We start from the raw sequence: 17,021 nt of genomic DNA on the forward strand, positions 1-17,021 counted from the left end.
CTGACAATTTAAGATTAAATTATGTTTCCTTTTAACAACATTGTTTCGGTTTCTATTACAATTCTATAGATTAGATGGCACATAGGACGACAATTTATATTACTGGCTTTGTATACCATTGAGCAAAGTCAACCGCAATAAAACATATTCTCATCAATGTAATTGCTGCTGCTGCTACAATTCCACATTCATTTCAAGCTTCACCACAAGAATCAAATATGGCATGGACACCTCTCTGGTCTCCACCTTCTGTCTAACACTGTAATTATTGGCATGGATGAAGCCGGCATATTCAGAATTCAGCCATTCACAAATCACCAACTATGCTTCTACTCTGTTGCTGGTTCACTGCATTTTCCAGTAACCATCCCAATCTCAGGCAAATACAATTTGCCAATCTTCTTATCAGAAAAACACACGTCTTGCTTTCTGGAAAAATATTACATCCAAACATGATATAACATTTGCCAATCTTCTTATCAGAAAAAACAGCTGTCAATCAAACTCCATCTTAAGCTATACATGTTTTCTCATAAACGTTTACAGGAATCAGAAAACCATGTACCATAAAACTTTTTGGACTATCATGAAAATGCTTAACAGGATACACATAACGGTCTATCTCAGGTTTCACAAGCTATTGTTTGCTCACCTTATCTACTACCTAAGCACAAAGATATGTAAATATTTCAATCATCTTCCTCCTCGATTGCATTCAGCTCTGACATGAAATGGTAAGAATCTGTATCAACCATATGATCATCGCAGAAGAATGGCCTAGAAGGCATTTGCAGGCCATCAGTGCCACACTCAAGCATATCTATAGCTTCACTCATGGTCGGACGATCCTGCGGCTTCATCTGAATGCAACGTAGCCCAACAATGCACAACTTCCTCTCCAACTCATGCATGTCCGCCACAACAGATATCTCACCAACTTCTTGTGCGGCTAGACGGTCATAAACCCAAGCAGGGTAGTATGCTCGACTAGAGTTGGCTGCATTTTGGTCTGCATTCCTTCGCCCTCCAGCCATCTCCAACAGTAGCATACCAAAGCTATAAACATCAGATTTGCTTGATATGGCACCAAAGCTACGAGATACCATTTCAGGAGCTATGTACCCAATAGTTCCCCGCATGGCGCTCGCTGGCACAAAGCTCTTGTCTCTCGGGTACAACTTGGCGAGGCCAAAGTCTGCAACTTTTGGAACAAAATTGCTGTCAAGAAGGATGTTGTGTGGCTTGATGTCAAAGTGAAGGATCTGCATATCACAACCCAGATGCAAATAGTTGATTCCCCTTGCAATGCCCAAAGCAATTTCATTGAGCTTATCCCAAGAGAAACTTCTCTCAGCTGAGAATATGTACTTGTCAAGAGAACCATTGGGCATGTACTCATAGACCAGTGCCCTCCTCATTTTCTCTGCACAGAAGCCCACAAGACGAACCACATTGACGTGGTGGATCCTACCGATGGTGGAGACCTCGCTGATGAACTCGTCCCCATTGCAGTTGGAGCCTCCCAGCATCTTGATGGCTACATGCACATCGCCTAGGAGTAGCACACCCTTGTATACGGATCCATATCCTCCTTGACCTAGCATGTCTCTAAAATGGTTAGTGATTGCAGTGATGTCCGTGTAGGCAAACCTAATCGGACCAAACATTTGTTGCATCTGGAGGAACTTCTCGACTGCATCAATCGTTATCCTTGTTTTCCAGTACTTGTAGGCAAGGAATGTGAATACTACCAGTGCTGGGAGTACAAGCCTGCATAATACTACATAAAAAAGTTGAAACAAATATAAAGTTAGACAACATAGGCAGGTTAATGAAAACGATAGCTAATATGATTAGAAAGAGGTAGGCCCACCCCACGTACCAAAATATAACTTGGCCACACTTATAGCAGGCACTATGGCTATCACAACCCACTGGAACATATGATTTGGGGTATAATATGAGTATACACATTGTACGAAATGTGATTCACTCCAGAAGAAAGCACGGGTCCAATTCAGGATGCTTGTGCCAAATAATTGCTCATGGAAGTAGCTGCAAGACACCGTTATAAAGAAAGGAATTAAAGAAGGAAGCATACAGTTTTGGATAACTATATGATATATATTACAAAGGAAACGGGACAACAAGATATATCGGTTTCATACTCGATGCAGAACACAGGCTCACCTGGTTGAATTATTTCGGCATCTTTTGAATATCCAAGAAGCATCAAAATAATGATCATGAGGAAATCGAACGGAAAATCCCTTCCTTACATATTCTATGATATTTGTATAACTGGCATTCTCTAACGGGTACTCCGTACGCCAGCTACCTCTATCAACAAAGGGGATCATGGCTAAGTATCCACAAGAAGGTTCAAGAGAGCTGACTGGGCAACCACTGTAATAATAATGACTAACCATGACATAAACAAAGGAATTGTTCGCACTCAGGCAATTGACGGGCTTGTACCTGCTACTATTTGTTATTGACTTTGAACAATTAATGAAGCATGCCCAATTATTGGTATAATCAGTGCCTAAATCAGAATGGGAATGCAAACCACTTGTCCAGTACGATCCCTCATAAGTGTAAGGAAGCTGATCCCAGCGAGGAAGAGGGCAGCTGCTGTGCATATCCAAGTTGGCATCCACAACCCAGAAGGACTGATCGGTATAGTTGATGCTGGTGACAAAATATGTCCCCGTGTTGATGCGAATTGTGGATTTGCCGTGGATACAGACCAGCTCGTATGCTTTTACACCGCACTCAGGTGGATCGCCTGGCCTACGGAAAGGGTTGGATATGTTGTGAAGATCACCACAGGAGAAATGAGGACACTGATCTTGGCCCCCAGCATCTGCAGCAAGAACTGCAGTCACAGAAATAAAGACAAGTAAAGCTTGCCAGATAGCAGAAGGATGAAGAAATGCAGCACACGAGTTCGCCATGAGAGAGTTCCGGTGAAGGATGCAGCAAGCTAGCTACTAGCTTAGGAAGTTAGGAGTGATGAAGATAGCCTAATTATAGATAAGCCAATAATGTACTAAGTTACCAGAGGCTGGCCCTGCATGATTGTGATGCTGCTTGACTTGGACCAAAATATTTTCCAAGTCCAACCAATAATCCTCTTCCAAAGGGAAGGGCTTCTTTTTTTCCACAGTTATTTAATGTTGATGAGACAGGACTGGCTTGTGTTAACTCTACAGTCGCACTCGACTCCCTAGAGCACGGCAACAAGTTTTCAATCAGAGTCCTTGGCGGACTTCCTCCTCATCGACATAACTGGTTATGGACAGGCTGAGAAGGTCGCTTAGGCCTTCCCCAGTGTGAAGTAGAGCCAGAAAAATAAGTGGGTCCGACTGCAGGAAAACAAGCATCGTTTCTCATAGCTGCAGTGTGTAAAAGAGTTAACACCGATGCTATCTTCTGTCATGCGACGGTACGGGTGCTGCCTATTGGCTTTCATCTGACACCAACATATGCTCTCCTCTCACAGAACACAAGAAATATTGTTTTTAAGTTCCCACGCAGCGCTGCCTCTACTTGCTCCGCTCTAGAATCTTTGAAAGTTGGCATTGGTAGCTGCAGCGAAGAGAGTGATGCCTGGAAGGGAGAGAGAAGGTTATTTGATTGAGAACATTGCGGAGGGCCTTAGTTATTTGATTGAGAACAGCAGGCCTGACATGACTGGGATGCGTTTTTGACTTGGACCAGATACTCTCCAAGTCAAATAACATGCATCACCGCACTTTTTGACTGGTGGTCTTCTTTCCACGAGAAAACAGTGGGCTGTATGGAAACTTGGAATTTCTCCTCAGCCATACAATTGTCTTTACTAATTTAACTGCACAGACTTATTTAAAAACTTCCACGTCTTCCTCTTTTTCTCAGTTACTATTGATATGGAAGCTTGAGTGGATTTCTTATCATAGCTCTGCTGCTGTGTCCGGCATGTCTGTTCAGCAAACATGGTCCAGAGATCAGGTACCCTTTCATATCGAGAACGATAATAATGTGGATGACCAGACGATGATGACAATTTTCTGATAATAATTTTCTGACAATTAATAACACCACTGCACAACCTCTTCTTCCTTCTCTCAGTTACTACAGTTATGAGTTTGAGTTGGACGTCCTCCACTCCACATCGACATAACCACTACTCCACAACTTCCTCCGATCCTCTTCCGCATGCTCTTGTTTCATAGCTCTGCTGCAAAAAGAAACAAACAAAAAGAGAGAGATGACTGAATTTCATGTAATAGCCCTGCTGTTGTGTCTTCTCATAGATGGAGTGTACGGGGCCATGGCTTGGGCTGATGCCGACTTCTTCAGCAACTGCCCACCATCTCGGTGCAGCAAACATGGTCCGGAGATCAGGTACCCTTTCCGGCTCGAATCCAGCAATACCTCATCATTATGCGGAGCACCGTATATGAAGCTAGGATGCTCCGGCGACGACACCATTCTGGTTCTCCCAGCAGCCGTTATGCAGTACAAAGTAACCGCCATAGACTACAAGAGTGGTACCCTCACGATCGCCCCGCGTGTGGAAGACTCGTCTTCCACCTGCAAGCAGAAGCTCATGTCCGCGTCCCTACCTCGCAGCATTATCAAATGTGAGCACCCGGACCCCTGCTCACTGCTAAGCGATCTTGGATATGCAACGATAGTAAGCTGCTTAAGAGAGTTCACACCAAGTAATCTTGCTGCTAATTACATCTTCGGACCAATCTCGTGCCTTGGCAGCGCATCCCACTTCTCCTATTTGGTGGATGGTTCTGCATCCATGTCTGTGCTTCCATTAGATTGCAAGGTTGTGCCTGATACCTACTTTCTCATGATGTACACTCACAATGACGATTCAACATTCAAGGAGCGAGCAGAAACAACACTGAATTTCTCAGGGTCGACAACGATCGATTGGTATTATTATAGAAGTGTTGATGGCAGTGGCATCATAAACAACTGCACACTGTGTGAACGAGGTGGGCGACGCTGTGGGTTCAGACCAGACAGGAATCAAACCTTCTGCATGAATCACGGTATTATCTCTAATTGGACAAAACCATACAGCCACATGGTTCAATCTTTTTTTTTCTTTTTTTTTAAGGAGCACCACATAGTCCTATCGTTTCTTACATTACAACTCCTTACATTATTCATTTACGTCTATTCAAATGCTACTATGCAATTCTTTGATGTTTCGTAGATAATTGTCAGCTTATTTTACAGAGTAGTACTGCAGCTCATTTGTTGGGGAGCCTCACCCAAGCAAACTAATGCCAACCAATCTAATCAAAATCACAAAAGAGATAAATTATAAACATGCACTTGATATACAAGTAGTCAGACCCATTTTTACAAGCATTTGAACACCCTAACCCTTCACTACATGTAGTACGTTGGGCACTACTGCCAACAATACCCATATAACGATGTTTCAAATAATTAATTAATGGAAGGGGAAACAAATAAGGAATTAAATTGGTAAAGCAGAATGAAAAATAAATACAGAACACACTTGTAACTATGTGATAATTATGACAATGCAGTTTCAAAATTAGATGACTAGAATAGAGGATAATGGCAATTCACATGATCGCCTCATCTTCCCTTGCACTGCCCGTAAGCTCAAGAAGTGCGGAAGGTTTTTCGGACCGGGAGCAATTCAGTGCAGCCCAACAGATTTTACACTAAAATTTTGACACCATAGCTAAATGGTGGTAAGCTACGGTGAGGACCATACCCAAAGACCAAAAAAGCACTTGTAACACTTGGTGGAACGTCTGGAAAGAGTGAAACATAAGAATTTTTAACAATGAGCTCCAAACGGAGCAACAGGTTACTAATAAAGTCTAAGAGGATTTAGCATTGAGAAGGATAGCATTTGCTTGGACTTTGTAAAGGCCTTACCATTTCTGCTTCTTGGCACTCTATCTCTTCTCTTGTGTACTGGCAGGCTGGGGAGCCTATCAGGTGCCCCTTTGACACTCTTGTAATTAACTCTATTTGCTTTCTTCATAATTGAAAGGCAGAGCTCCTATCATTGCTTTCATATACAATTGGTGGCAAAAACTTTTACATGCAAAATTTACTGTACTATTGTTGAGCATTTTCATAAGGATAAAAAAATGCATAACTGAGATAAAATAAAAGCAAAGCAACACCTCCAATACAACATATACTATTGAAATTACCAGATAAATGGAATTTATCTAGGCTGGGAGTTCAGAACACATGTTACTTGGCAACTGAGTTAGGATTGTTTGGGTCTATCACCTTTGCTTTATCATCCTGACATTGAGATTATATATTTGCATCATCCAAGATCCTAGCAGACATCCTTCCTTGTCCGTATGCTAGAGCAGCAGTAGTAGTCTAGTAGAGGCTGCAACCAAAATAGCTGCAAATTTCACTGATGTGTGCTCCTGAAAAAGGGAGATGAATTTGAAGGGGTAATTTGTCTGAAGAAAGAAAATCGACAGAAACACTTGAGAAAACAAATTGATGTGTAATACTGCTGAAAGTGAATGCAACGAAAGCACAAAGTGGTATGCTAGCAAGATAATAACTGCCTATAAGGTGGGCAATGGAAGGGATAATAGCAGAAAAGAACAGACACTGCATAAAGCAAATGAATAAAGAACCAATGTGAAATTGGTTGTCTGTAGCAAACCAGGTAGTTCTGAAGAGAGATTGCATGCTGGATGCAGCTTACAGTTGGCTGGGGCAAAACGGTACAACCTGGTTAATCACCAGAGATGGCACCACAAACTTGCCTCTGATATTTGCATTTTCTCTCAAGGAACCTTGCTTGTGATCAAACATGCTTAGAAACATGTAAGGAGCATTACTCTTTTACATTATATCCATGCAAATACAGCATGTTGATTCTTAAAAAAACAGAACTTTTATTGTACATGCTGTACGTGGGGTCACATCATGCAGCTAATTGTACTAAAGTATTGGATCTTACCTTTTCATTCTCAACAAATCATCATTTCATACTAAACCATCGATAGAGACTTATTTTTCTTGTTTGCTGTTCGCAGGTTCACATGTCAAGGTAATTGCAGGTACTGCTGCTAATCAAACATTCCTTTTATCCAAAATAAAAAGGGATATTCATTACACATAAATTCTTATCTTTCTCAACTATGGCTCTTAACATTATCCCAGAACCATTAACAACACCAAGTGGTGCCTTCCTATCGAGACACAGTTAATGATTTCCTGTTCTCTGCTTGCCAGCTACATCATCAGTTGCCACAATAGTGGTTCTTCTGTCGATTGTGGCCACTGGACTCTATCTTTCACTTAAGACAAGATATAATGAGGAGATACACTTGAAGGTCGAAATGTTTCTCAAGACATATGGCACATCAAAACCCACAAGGTACAGTTTCTCTGAAGTTAAGATAACAAGGCGATTTAAGGAAAAAGTAGGCCAGGGTGGATTTGGGAGTGTATACAAAGGCAAGCTACCAAATGGAGTGCCTGTGGCAGTCAAAATGCTAGAGAACTCTACAGGAGAGGGAGAAGAATTCATCAATGAAGTTGCAACCATAGGACTAATCCACCATGCAAATATTGTGCGTCTCCTGGGTTTTTGCTCTGAAGGAACAAGGCGTGCCCTTATTTATGAATACATGCCTAATGAGTCACTGGAAAAATATATATTCTCACGTGATTCTAGTATTTTCCAGGAACTACTAGTGCCAAAGAAAATGATAGATATTGCTTTAGGTATTGCTCGAGGAATGGAATACCTACATCAAGGATGCAATAAACGCATCCTCCACTTTGACATCAAACCGCACAACATCTTGCTAGACTTTAACTTCAATCCAAAGATCTCAGACTTTGGCCTAGCAAAACTGTGTGCAAGAGATCAAAGCATCGTTACCTTGACAGCAGCAAGAGGCACTATGGGATATATTGCACCAGAGTTATACTCTCTGAATTTTGGTGGGGTATCCTACAAGTCGGATGTTTACAGTTTTGGCATGCTGGTGTTAGAAATGGTAAGTGGAAGGAGGAACTCAAACCCAAGCGTTGATAGCCAAAATGAAGTTTACCTCCCAGAGTGGATCTTTGAGAGAGTAATCACTGGGCAGGGCTTGGTACTTTCTAGGGAAATGACTGGAGGAGAGAAAGAAAAGGTGAGACAGCTAGCCATGGTGGCCCTATGGTGCATTCAGTGGAACCCAAAAAATCGACCCTCAATGACAAAAGTGGTGAACATGTTAACAGGGAGGTTGGAGAATCTGCAGATGCCCCCAAAGCCTTTCGTCTAATCTGAATTCTGAAAGTCATCCAGTGTCATAAAAAATATATTGGAGAATACATTGTCATAATGTACTGAATATTCGAGACAAACTTAGCTCCTGCTGTGTTGTAGAGTAGTCCATAGTGCCTGCATGAAAATGTATTTGAGTTTTTCCACCGTATCTGTATCTGATGAATTAATAGTAACTTGTCGGCTTGTCACCATGTAGTGCTACTTATCTGCAACGCATCAAATTTAAAGTGGACTTGGCTTGTGTGTAATAGTTTAAAGAGTCCTGTTGCTTCAATTCCTAATGATCTTGCCATGATTTAGTTCCATCCTATTCTGCCCTTTCTGTAGTACACATTCTTTTTCCAACTCAATGAGACAAAAAATCAAAATAAGTAGAGATAAAAATTCAAAATAAGCTGGACAAAAATTCCTAATGATCTACGATGCTAATGGATAGGTCATGGGTGGGCATGGGTCTGAGCACATCTATTACTTGAGATTTTGCAAAGCAATAACAAGACAAAAGGAAAAAGGTAATAGTAACTCGTTACCTTTGCCATTGCCATGGAGGATTCTGGATCTCGAATCACTAAGCTGCCGCTAGCGTCCGTTGCAGGAGCAAAGAGACCGGTGAGCGAGCCAGGGCATCACAGTGTAGAATGGCATGGAGGCGACAAAGGCGCAACCGCGCAAGAAGCACATGAAATTTCCTATTGAAAGCTTGGTGAGTTTCAGCATTGGTTGACTGCATGATGAGATCGCTGCTCGACGGGGGCCGCTGCCTGAGCACCAGTCGGTGGGTAGAAGATGTGGGTATTGGAGCTCCCGTTCTACCAAAGTGGATTGGGCTTGGCCGCTTGGGCTAAAAATGAGCCAGCCCAGTAACAAAGAAAGATCCAGTCCTTGCAGAGCACATCAAAGATTGTAGGTGTGCCGGTCGAAGAATTCAGACTGATTAGAAAATCTGACAACGGATTTGAATTTGCCTACCAAAGAATCTGAGTTGTATTTGCTAGGTTTGTGTCCATACATAAACTACATAGAAAAATTAACAGCAGTGCCACCAATAATTAATTAACTCAATCTTATTGTTGGTGGACTGAAATTTTGCATTGTCACCATTCTGTCTGATGTGATTCCTCGTAACAATCAGTCGCTTTTATTTAGTGGTACAGTTCTTCCAATTACAAGTGGAATGAAGACTTTTGCCCAGGTAATCACGGTATTTTTCTCATTAGACAAAGACTTCTATCGAAAGGTTATAACATAGTACTGGAGTTTATGGCTTCTCACAATGAAGCAAAACGGCACCAGCCTTGTGGACTCGACTCCTACCTCAACCAGATTAAAAGCAAAGTCTCCTTAAAAGCAATCTCTAGTCCTCTACGAAGCACACCCATCCACCGCCGTGGAAACAAAGTAGAGTAACTAACATCTCAAAAGGGATCACAGCTAACTGTCCCAACACCGTTAGGATCCTATCCACCTGTTTGATTCCTTCTCCTTAAGCGCCACCTTCCACTGTCACCTTCTCCCACCAGCTTGTTCTCCACCATCTTGTTTCTAGTTTTCCACTAACGCCCATAAAACTCCTGCCTAGCAGAACAAGCAAGTGCCCGGACTGACAGACTGAGTTGCAGCTGGTTTAAGTGTCAGAACTCGAACATAACATGCATGAATAGGAAAATGAAGTAACTCTGGCTGACCATTTAAGATCTAACCATTTAAGAAAATATTGACAATTACTACTAATAAACGCTAAATAATACTATGCCCTGCATTGTGGAACAAGGAACATTGTTTAAACTAAATAGGTCTCAGTATGATACAATGCATCATCATAATAACATACTAAAACATGACAGACGTAAAATGCAGTATCAGCAACCATACTACTAATACTACTAATACAAAGTAAATAGCTCGAACACCATGTATCATACTGGTATGACAAATCTATCAATACTACTAATGCCATGTTTTCCCATGAAGTATTTGGTTATTACTAAAACACAAGCAGTTACTACTAAATACTACTAATCTTGAGCGTTCCTGGGAATAGGGAAAAACACAAGCGCAACAGAGCATCGATCACCGAAAAAGACAATGGAATGAACGAGAACATACGTACCTGGGTGTAGGAGCACGAGAGGCATTGCAGTCATAGATCCTTTGTTCGGAAGACGGAAGAGGCCCCATGCACGCCGCTGCCGGGGGAGGAAGCGATGGGGAGGAAGGGAGGCGCTGCCGGGGGGAAGAGGGTGACGCTGCAGGCTGGGAAAGGGAGGGCACCGCCATCAGTCGAGGATGGGATACCGCGCGGCGCCAGGGTTGTGGACCCTGGGAGCGGAGATGCTGGTGGGGGAGGTGACGCCGCCGTTGAAGTTGTGGACGCTGCAACCTGGGTCGGCGTTGAAGGTATGGCCGCCGTTGCCGCCACCGCGGAAGGTGTGCAGGCCGCCGCCACCGCTGTTGGCCGTAGAGAGTACAGCCGCTGCCGCCGTAAAGAGGGAAGAGGTCGCCATAGCCGAGGCGAGGGATGCCACCACCACCGTCGTTGCCGAGGAAAGGGCCACCGCCGTTGGTGGTGGGGGAGGACAGAATCGCGGCCGGAGAGGAAGGGGGCGCTACCGCCGCCGGACCGCCGCCGGTGGTGGGATGGGGGCGCTACGCGTTGTGGCGGATCCGCGAGGGGAGCACCAGGCGCCGCCATCCGAGCGAGCTGGGCCGCGTCGCCGACGGGGAGCGTCGTGCACGCGGGGCGAGCCGCACCGCCGCCGGGCCGCATCCGCACGAGGTGGGTTCGTCGGGAAGGTGGAGAGGCCACCGCGTCGCCGGGAAGGTTGGGTCCGGCGCCGCCACGACATGGGGAGGGGGTCCGGCGCCGCCGATTGGGGAGGGACGCCGTCACTATGGCCGGATGGGGAAGCCCGCCGTTGAAGGGAGGGCGCGGCAGCAACAGCCGAAGTCACAACCTAACGAACAGCCTCTCGATCTCAAACGAGGGAAAGGAGAGAGAAATAGGAAACGACGGATTAAATAGGTGTTTGTGGTTCTATAACTAAATTTTAGTCCATGTCACATCGGACAGATACTATTTAGGAGAACTAAATATGAGTTAATTATAGAACTAAATACATAGATGGAGACTAATTTACGAGACGAATTTATTAAGCCTAATTAATCCGTCATTAGCATATATTTACTGTAGCACAACATTGTCAAATCATAGACTAATTAGGCTTAAAAAATTCGTCTCGCAAATTAGCCACAATCTGTGCAATTAGTTATTTTTTTCGTCTATATTTAATACTTCATGCATGTGTCAAACATCCGATGGAACAGGGACTAAAATTTGTCTGTAGTAACAAACACCCCCTAAATAGCGTGCGGAAGATTTACGGCTACGACAACCTGTTTAGGTCTATTTGGTTTACGGACGGAGAAAAATTTACTCTCACCACATCCTCGATGGAGTTGGGCGGAGCTCCGCCGACGCTCTAAAATAGCAATATTATATATAAATCTCCGTGTATATATATATGTATAAGAGCGAAAGAATTGAAAATAGTCTCTCATCTTTACGTTTCCTACTTATATATGGCCATCGGGCCGGTCCGGGCCTGGGCTAGACCTGACCCGTTGGGGTTCGGGCCGTGCCGAATCATGCACCGTGCTTACTCTACGGCCTAGGCACGGCCTTATGGGCCGGTAGTCGGGCCGTGTCGGCCGGTTGAGCACGTCCAATTCTGCGGGCTGTGCCAGCCCCTAGCCTGGTCCCCTTAAATCACCTCAAAAAATTCATCTCATACAACACTTAGCAAATATGACATTCTCAATCAGATCACAAGCACAGATTATAAGTTCTAAGTTCACAGATTACAACTTCTAAGTTCACATTCACGATCACTCAATCAGATCACTTACCAAATTTCACATTCACAAAATCAAAACTAAACTCAACTTCAAATGACCAAATCCAACAAAACAAAGGACACAAGAGAGACAATTATGATAACTGAGCTGTTTGTGCAATGTTGCCTTATTAAAAACCTTTCTAGGTAAAACTCACTCTTGTGAGAAAACCTAGAAAGAGAAAAAAAAGTGCAGCACAACCCTTAATTAAGTCTTAAACATGTTCAAATGTCTCAAGTCTCACAGAAAACAGATACAGATTACAGTTACAAATCACACTCTCAACTCTCAAGTCTCAAGTCTCAACTCTCAAGATATACCAGCACTAGATCTAGCAGACAAAGTACTCTTATACATTTTACAGATAGCTTTAGTGCAAATCTTAACTCCATTCACAGTCTCATATGTCTCATCAAAATCAGTCCACACAATAGATTTACGCTTACCAACAGAGGTACCAGTACCAGCAACAGATGAAGTAGAGCTGGTGGAGCCGACCGTGGTCCCAGTCGTCGTCGCCCCTTCACCACCGCCGTCGTCCAGATCGATCGGAGCATAGCCGTCTCCGAGATCGATACCGAACAACGCAGCAACGTCATCACGGGTGTCGTCGTCGTTCTCGCCCTCGGGGGCCAGGCCTGGTGGAAAGACGCCGTCGTCTTCAGCCATGGCCTCTCCAGCCCCGTTCCTCAACGGTGCGAGTGGCCGCCTTGCTCGCTCTATGCCACAGCTAGAGGACGAAGCATCGGCTATTGACCTGCGCAAAGAGATGAAGGAGGAAAAGAAACAGACAGAATCAGAAACAGTCAGACAGATGAAGATGGAAGAAGAGGGTTAGGGTTAGGGTTAAGGTTTACCTGCGCAACCGGAGCCCGGTGCCGGAGAAGGCGACGGCCCCCAAGACAAGACGACACACCGTTAGCAAGAACGGCGTGCGGCGGTGGAGGAAAGACAGTAACAAGAACTCACATAATCACCAAGATCTAGAGGGATCGAGGGGAGAGAGAGAGAGGGGAGCAGCTCGACGGCGGTAGGCGGATCGAATCGAGATCACTGGAGTCGGGGGAGGTCACCAGAGACGACGAGGCGAGAGCGAGAGCGACTCGAGAGGGCGGAGCGGCGCGGGTAGGTGCCTGGGTGGGGAATAAGATGACTGAATGATTTAGGGTTTGGTGAGGGAGGGGAGAGGGAGCCAGCGCCGCTTATATACGAAGGGGAGGCGGAGAACAGCTGGGCCGTCGCCTTGGGCCATGGGGAAGAGGGGAAGGCGGAGAGCAGCTGGGCCATCGCCTTGGCCCGTGGGGGAGAGGGGGTGGCGGGCCGCTGTCGGGCCGGGCCGTGCTCGTGTCGGACAAAAAAGCGGGTTTCGTGGCGTGCCGTTGTGCCTCGGGCTGCATGGACATTTATATTCCTACCCGCCTTAATTCTTATATCTCATATCTGTATTAAAATCAGATCCAACGCATCTAAATCATCCACCGTGATTTGACAAACGGATCCAACCAAAAAACTTATATGTCCTGTTCGCTTGATCGTATCAGTCATGCTTATCAGCCATAATATAATATTTTTCTCTCACAATAAAACAGCACTAGTCAGCTTATAAACCACATGAACCATCAAACGAACAAGGTGATAAAAATTTACGCCTGTTTCTCTCTTGCCCGATGTTTACATTGGATTTTTTTTCTCACCGTCCTCCACACCTACCACCCGCCGTACCCTCCTGCGGTCTCTAGCCTCGACTTGATATACTGGTGGCCGGCTTCCCTTCTATAGGCAGACTCGCAAACCCTAGCCTCTGGCTTATGCCCGTCGCACCGGCGATCAGCCTCGCCCACGACGGCTACGAGGTGGTCGCGTACATGGCCCGCGCGCTCATGGAGAGCGAGGACGGCATGCTCGCGTACCCCGACCTGCACGCCGTGTGTTCGCGCCGGGGAGGGTGCTGGCGGCCGAGGAGACGTGTCGCAACCCAGCGCTCGGATCATAGAAGCGATCAAGCAAATGCTAGCCATCCGCCGGATGGACCTTGGCGACCCCGACTTCCTGAACCTGACCCGCGACGTCGCCGAGATGCTTTTGACGCCATTCGCTGACAAAGTCCGGCAAAGGATCCTTGACAACACAATGCTCCCTCCCGGCTACTACTTGTCTACTTCCTCAAGTATGCCTAATTGCCTTGCTTCTACCAGTTGCAGCGGTCATCGGTCATCAAAAAGATTAATTAATTCTATTTTGGTTGGCGTCAATAACATCAGATGGAGCCAACTGCATGACCATGGCACCAGCCACCTGTGCGAGCCAACCGGATGACCGTGGCACCACCGCACCAGCCACCTGTGCGTGGTGGACGATGACGACGACCGTTTGTCAGACAAAATGAGGCCACCTGAACTATCGATTATGCAGGCCATAAATCGTTAGCGAATCAGCCGTGCAAGCTTCTCTTCCGACCCTGAGCAAGGCGATCGTGCGGCGGCTCACCGACCGTGACGCCAGACGCCAACGGCGACATGGACACCGAGTACGCCGGCCTCCTCGCCCGTCACCGCCGCAATCCGACGGCGCGTCAGGTGGAGGGGTTTCTTTTCCCTCTCTTTGGAGAATGCATTTGTGCGTTTGTCGTATTCATATTTTTATGCGTTTGTCAGATTTTTGTACTACTCATTGGCATTGAGTCCACACGACTAATTAAATATACAATCTTCTTTTATTGTTTTGCTTGGTATAATTCCTGACTAACCACTGTTTTACAGGGTTCTTCCAGAGATCAAGTTGGTTACAGCTCAAATAGTTCTCTGCAAATACCAGAACCAGAACCACAACAAATCCAAGAAGAAGAACATTACCATGGCTGCAGAAAATTGCACCCAATGCAAGGAAGAAGCCAAGGAGCCACCTAAATCAAATACTACAGATGAGAATGCAAAGAAATATACGCAGTTCAAGCTGTTTGATACTGTTCAGAATTTCTCTGACCATCACTATGCTAAGAATTGTCATGGAGAGATGAGAGCATGCACCTAAGTTTGCTTCCGCGGCCAAACTCCGATTCTCATAGACTAATAGATTATGCTGAAGACAGAATTTTGCAGAAGCGTCATGAATAGCAGGTCCGACGTACATGTTCTTTACAGCTGCTAGCATGAAAGCAGTAGCTTTTAACAAATTATAGGATTTAGTGAATTTAATTAACATGAAAACTTAGATACTGGTCCTTTGATGCTACCGGTTTTTGGCTGAATAAAACATCTGTTTGCATTGTAGGAATGAAAGAATCGATGACTTAAGCTTTCACTCGTTGAAATTAGCTGCCAACAAAGCGCCAGGTGGGGTTCAAAAGTCACCTGTTAGTCATTTGCATGGTGAGTTCATTATCCAACAATATCAAGATTCTTGAAATCAAAATACAGGTTTACGTGAACTATCCCCACAGCTAATATTTGGGCAATGTAATTGTATCATCATGCATTGTAGAAATATCCTTGAAAATTTATTGTTATTCCTCCAAGAATCTTAACAATTAGCTATTGACTTTTCGTTTTTATCTACGTGCATGCCGGCAGAACAAAAGAACGAAAGCTTTTCTCTGCTGAGGAGCTACCACTTGAGCATGTGTGATTTCACCTTCGGCGGATTTATCATGTACTCCATTGCACAAGGGTGCTAAGCATTTATGATTTTACCTTTGGCTGATTTATCATGTAATTGCAGAACGGTGCTACTTTTTTGTCAGAAGAATTATCTGGATAACCTAAAGGCAACAAGCAACATCTTCTCAAAACGATTGCTTATCCGTGTTGGCACTAAAATATGTTGCATGCATCGTAACGGTTTTTTAAAAAGTATGCCTGCTTCATCTTTATGTTTGCATCTTGCCATACATAGTTTTAGGCACTAACAAACTGTACCTTTGGACATTACCTTGTTTGTTTGGAGCTAAGCCACTAAACCAAGAGGTTTCAAATGGTTCATGGCACTGCCTCTTTTTAGGTGTTTCTACGAGCAAGGAAATTCAAATGGTTGATATTATTATAAAATGGTTTCCAGATTTATTGCCTCTGCATAAACTTCTCATTCAGGTCTGAAGTTATAAAAATATTACCTTGTATTGCTTATTTTGATTTTGTATGGTTAGTTGGGTTCACAATTTGTGGCATTATTACATACAAGTATAATTTTCATTAGTCCTCTCATGCCTACGGAGAAAATTGAGAACCATCTCACCAGTAGAGAAACGACTTTTGATCCACTTCGAAATTTAGCTTTAGTCTCGCTATTTTTCGCGCCCGGGACTAGAGAGACCTTTAGTTCCGGTTTGCAGCTCAAACCGGGACTAAAAGTCCCTGCCCAACGGCTACTGCGACAGGCTTTTGCTGCAGGGGACCTTTAGTCCCGGTTGGAGCTACCAACCGAGACTAAAGGTTAACTTTTACTTCCAGTTGGTATCTCCAACCGGGAGTAAAAGTCTACTCCCGGCTGAAGGCTCCGTCCGAGATTAGAAAGAGACCTTTAGTTCCGGTTGGTGTCTCTAACCGGGACTAAGGTCCCCTCCTATATACCCCTTCTTCCTCCCCGAGCCCAAGCCACTTCGACATCAGTGTTCTTGCTTCATTGCCGGCCTCTCTTCTTCCTCATCGCCGGTGATCACAAGATTTCTTCGATTCCTCCATCGATTCTTCGGTTCTAAAGGTTACCAACTTTATACTCTTATGTTTCATCAGTAGCATATCTTATTTTATGGACTAGATATATGTGGTTTTTTATGGTGGATTTTTTTTATTTGTAAGCCATTTAAGCTCAAAATCAC

At 44.6% G+C, this 17,021-nt stretch overlaps 2 protein-coding genes across 2 annotated transcripts; one reads left to right on the forward strand and one right to left on the reverse strand.

Annotated features, from left to right (window-relative positions):
* Positions 1-463: 463 nt before the first annotated feature.
* Positions 464-3,087, reverse strand: LOC136456126 (rust resistance kinase Lr10-like). The gene is made up of 3 exons (XM_066455910.1): positions 2,191-3,087; positions 1,883-2,055; positions 464-1,780 (listed from the first exon to the last, which is right to left on the reverse strand). The coding sequence occupies exons 1-3, from the start codon at positions 2,955-2,957 to the stop codon at positions 690-692; spliced, it is 2,031 nt and encodes a 676-aa protein (XP_066312007.1). The 5' UTR covers positions 2,958-3,087; the 3' UTR covers positions 464-689.
* Positions 3,088-4,242: 1,155 nt separating this feature from the next.
* Positions 4,243-11,281, forward strand: LOC136456127 (rust resistance kinase Lr10-like). The gene is made up of 3 exons (XM_066455911.1): positions 4,243-5,054; positions 7,065-7,088; positions 7,264-11,281. Exons 1-3 carry the CDS (start codon positions 4,253-4,255, stop codon positions 8,307-8,309), a joined length of 1,872 nt encoding a protein of 623 aa, XP_066312008.1. The 5' UTR covers positions 4,243-4,252; the 3' UTR covers positions 8,310-11,281.
* The last annotated feature ends 5,740 nt before the right edge of the window (positions 11,282-17,021 follow it).

Source organism: Miscanthus floridulus, chromosome 6 (assembly GCF_019320115.1).
Source record: "Miscanthus floridulus cultivar M001 chromosome 6, ASM1932011v1, whole genome shotgun sequence".
Taxonomy (NCBI): Eukaryota; Viridiplantae; Streptophyta; class Magnoliopsida; order Poales; family Poaceae; genus Miscanthus; species Miscanthus floridulus.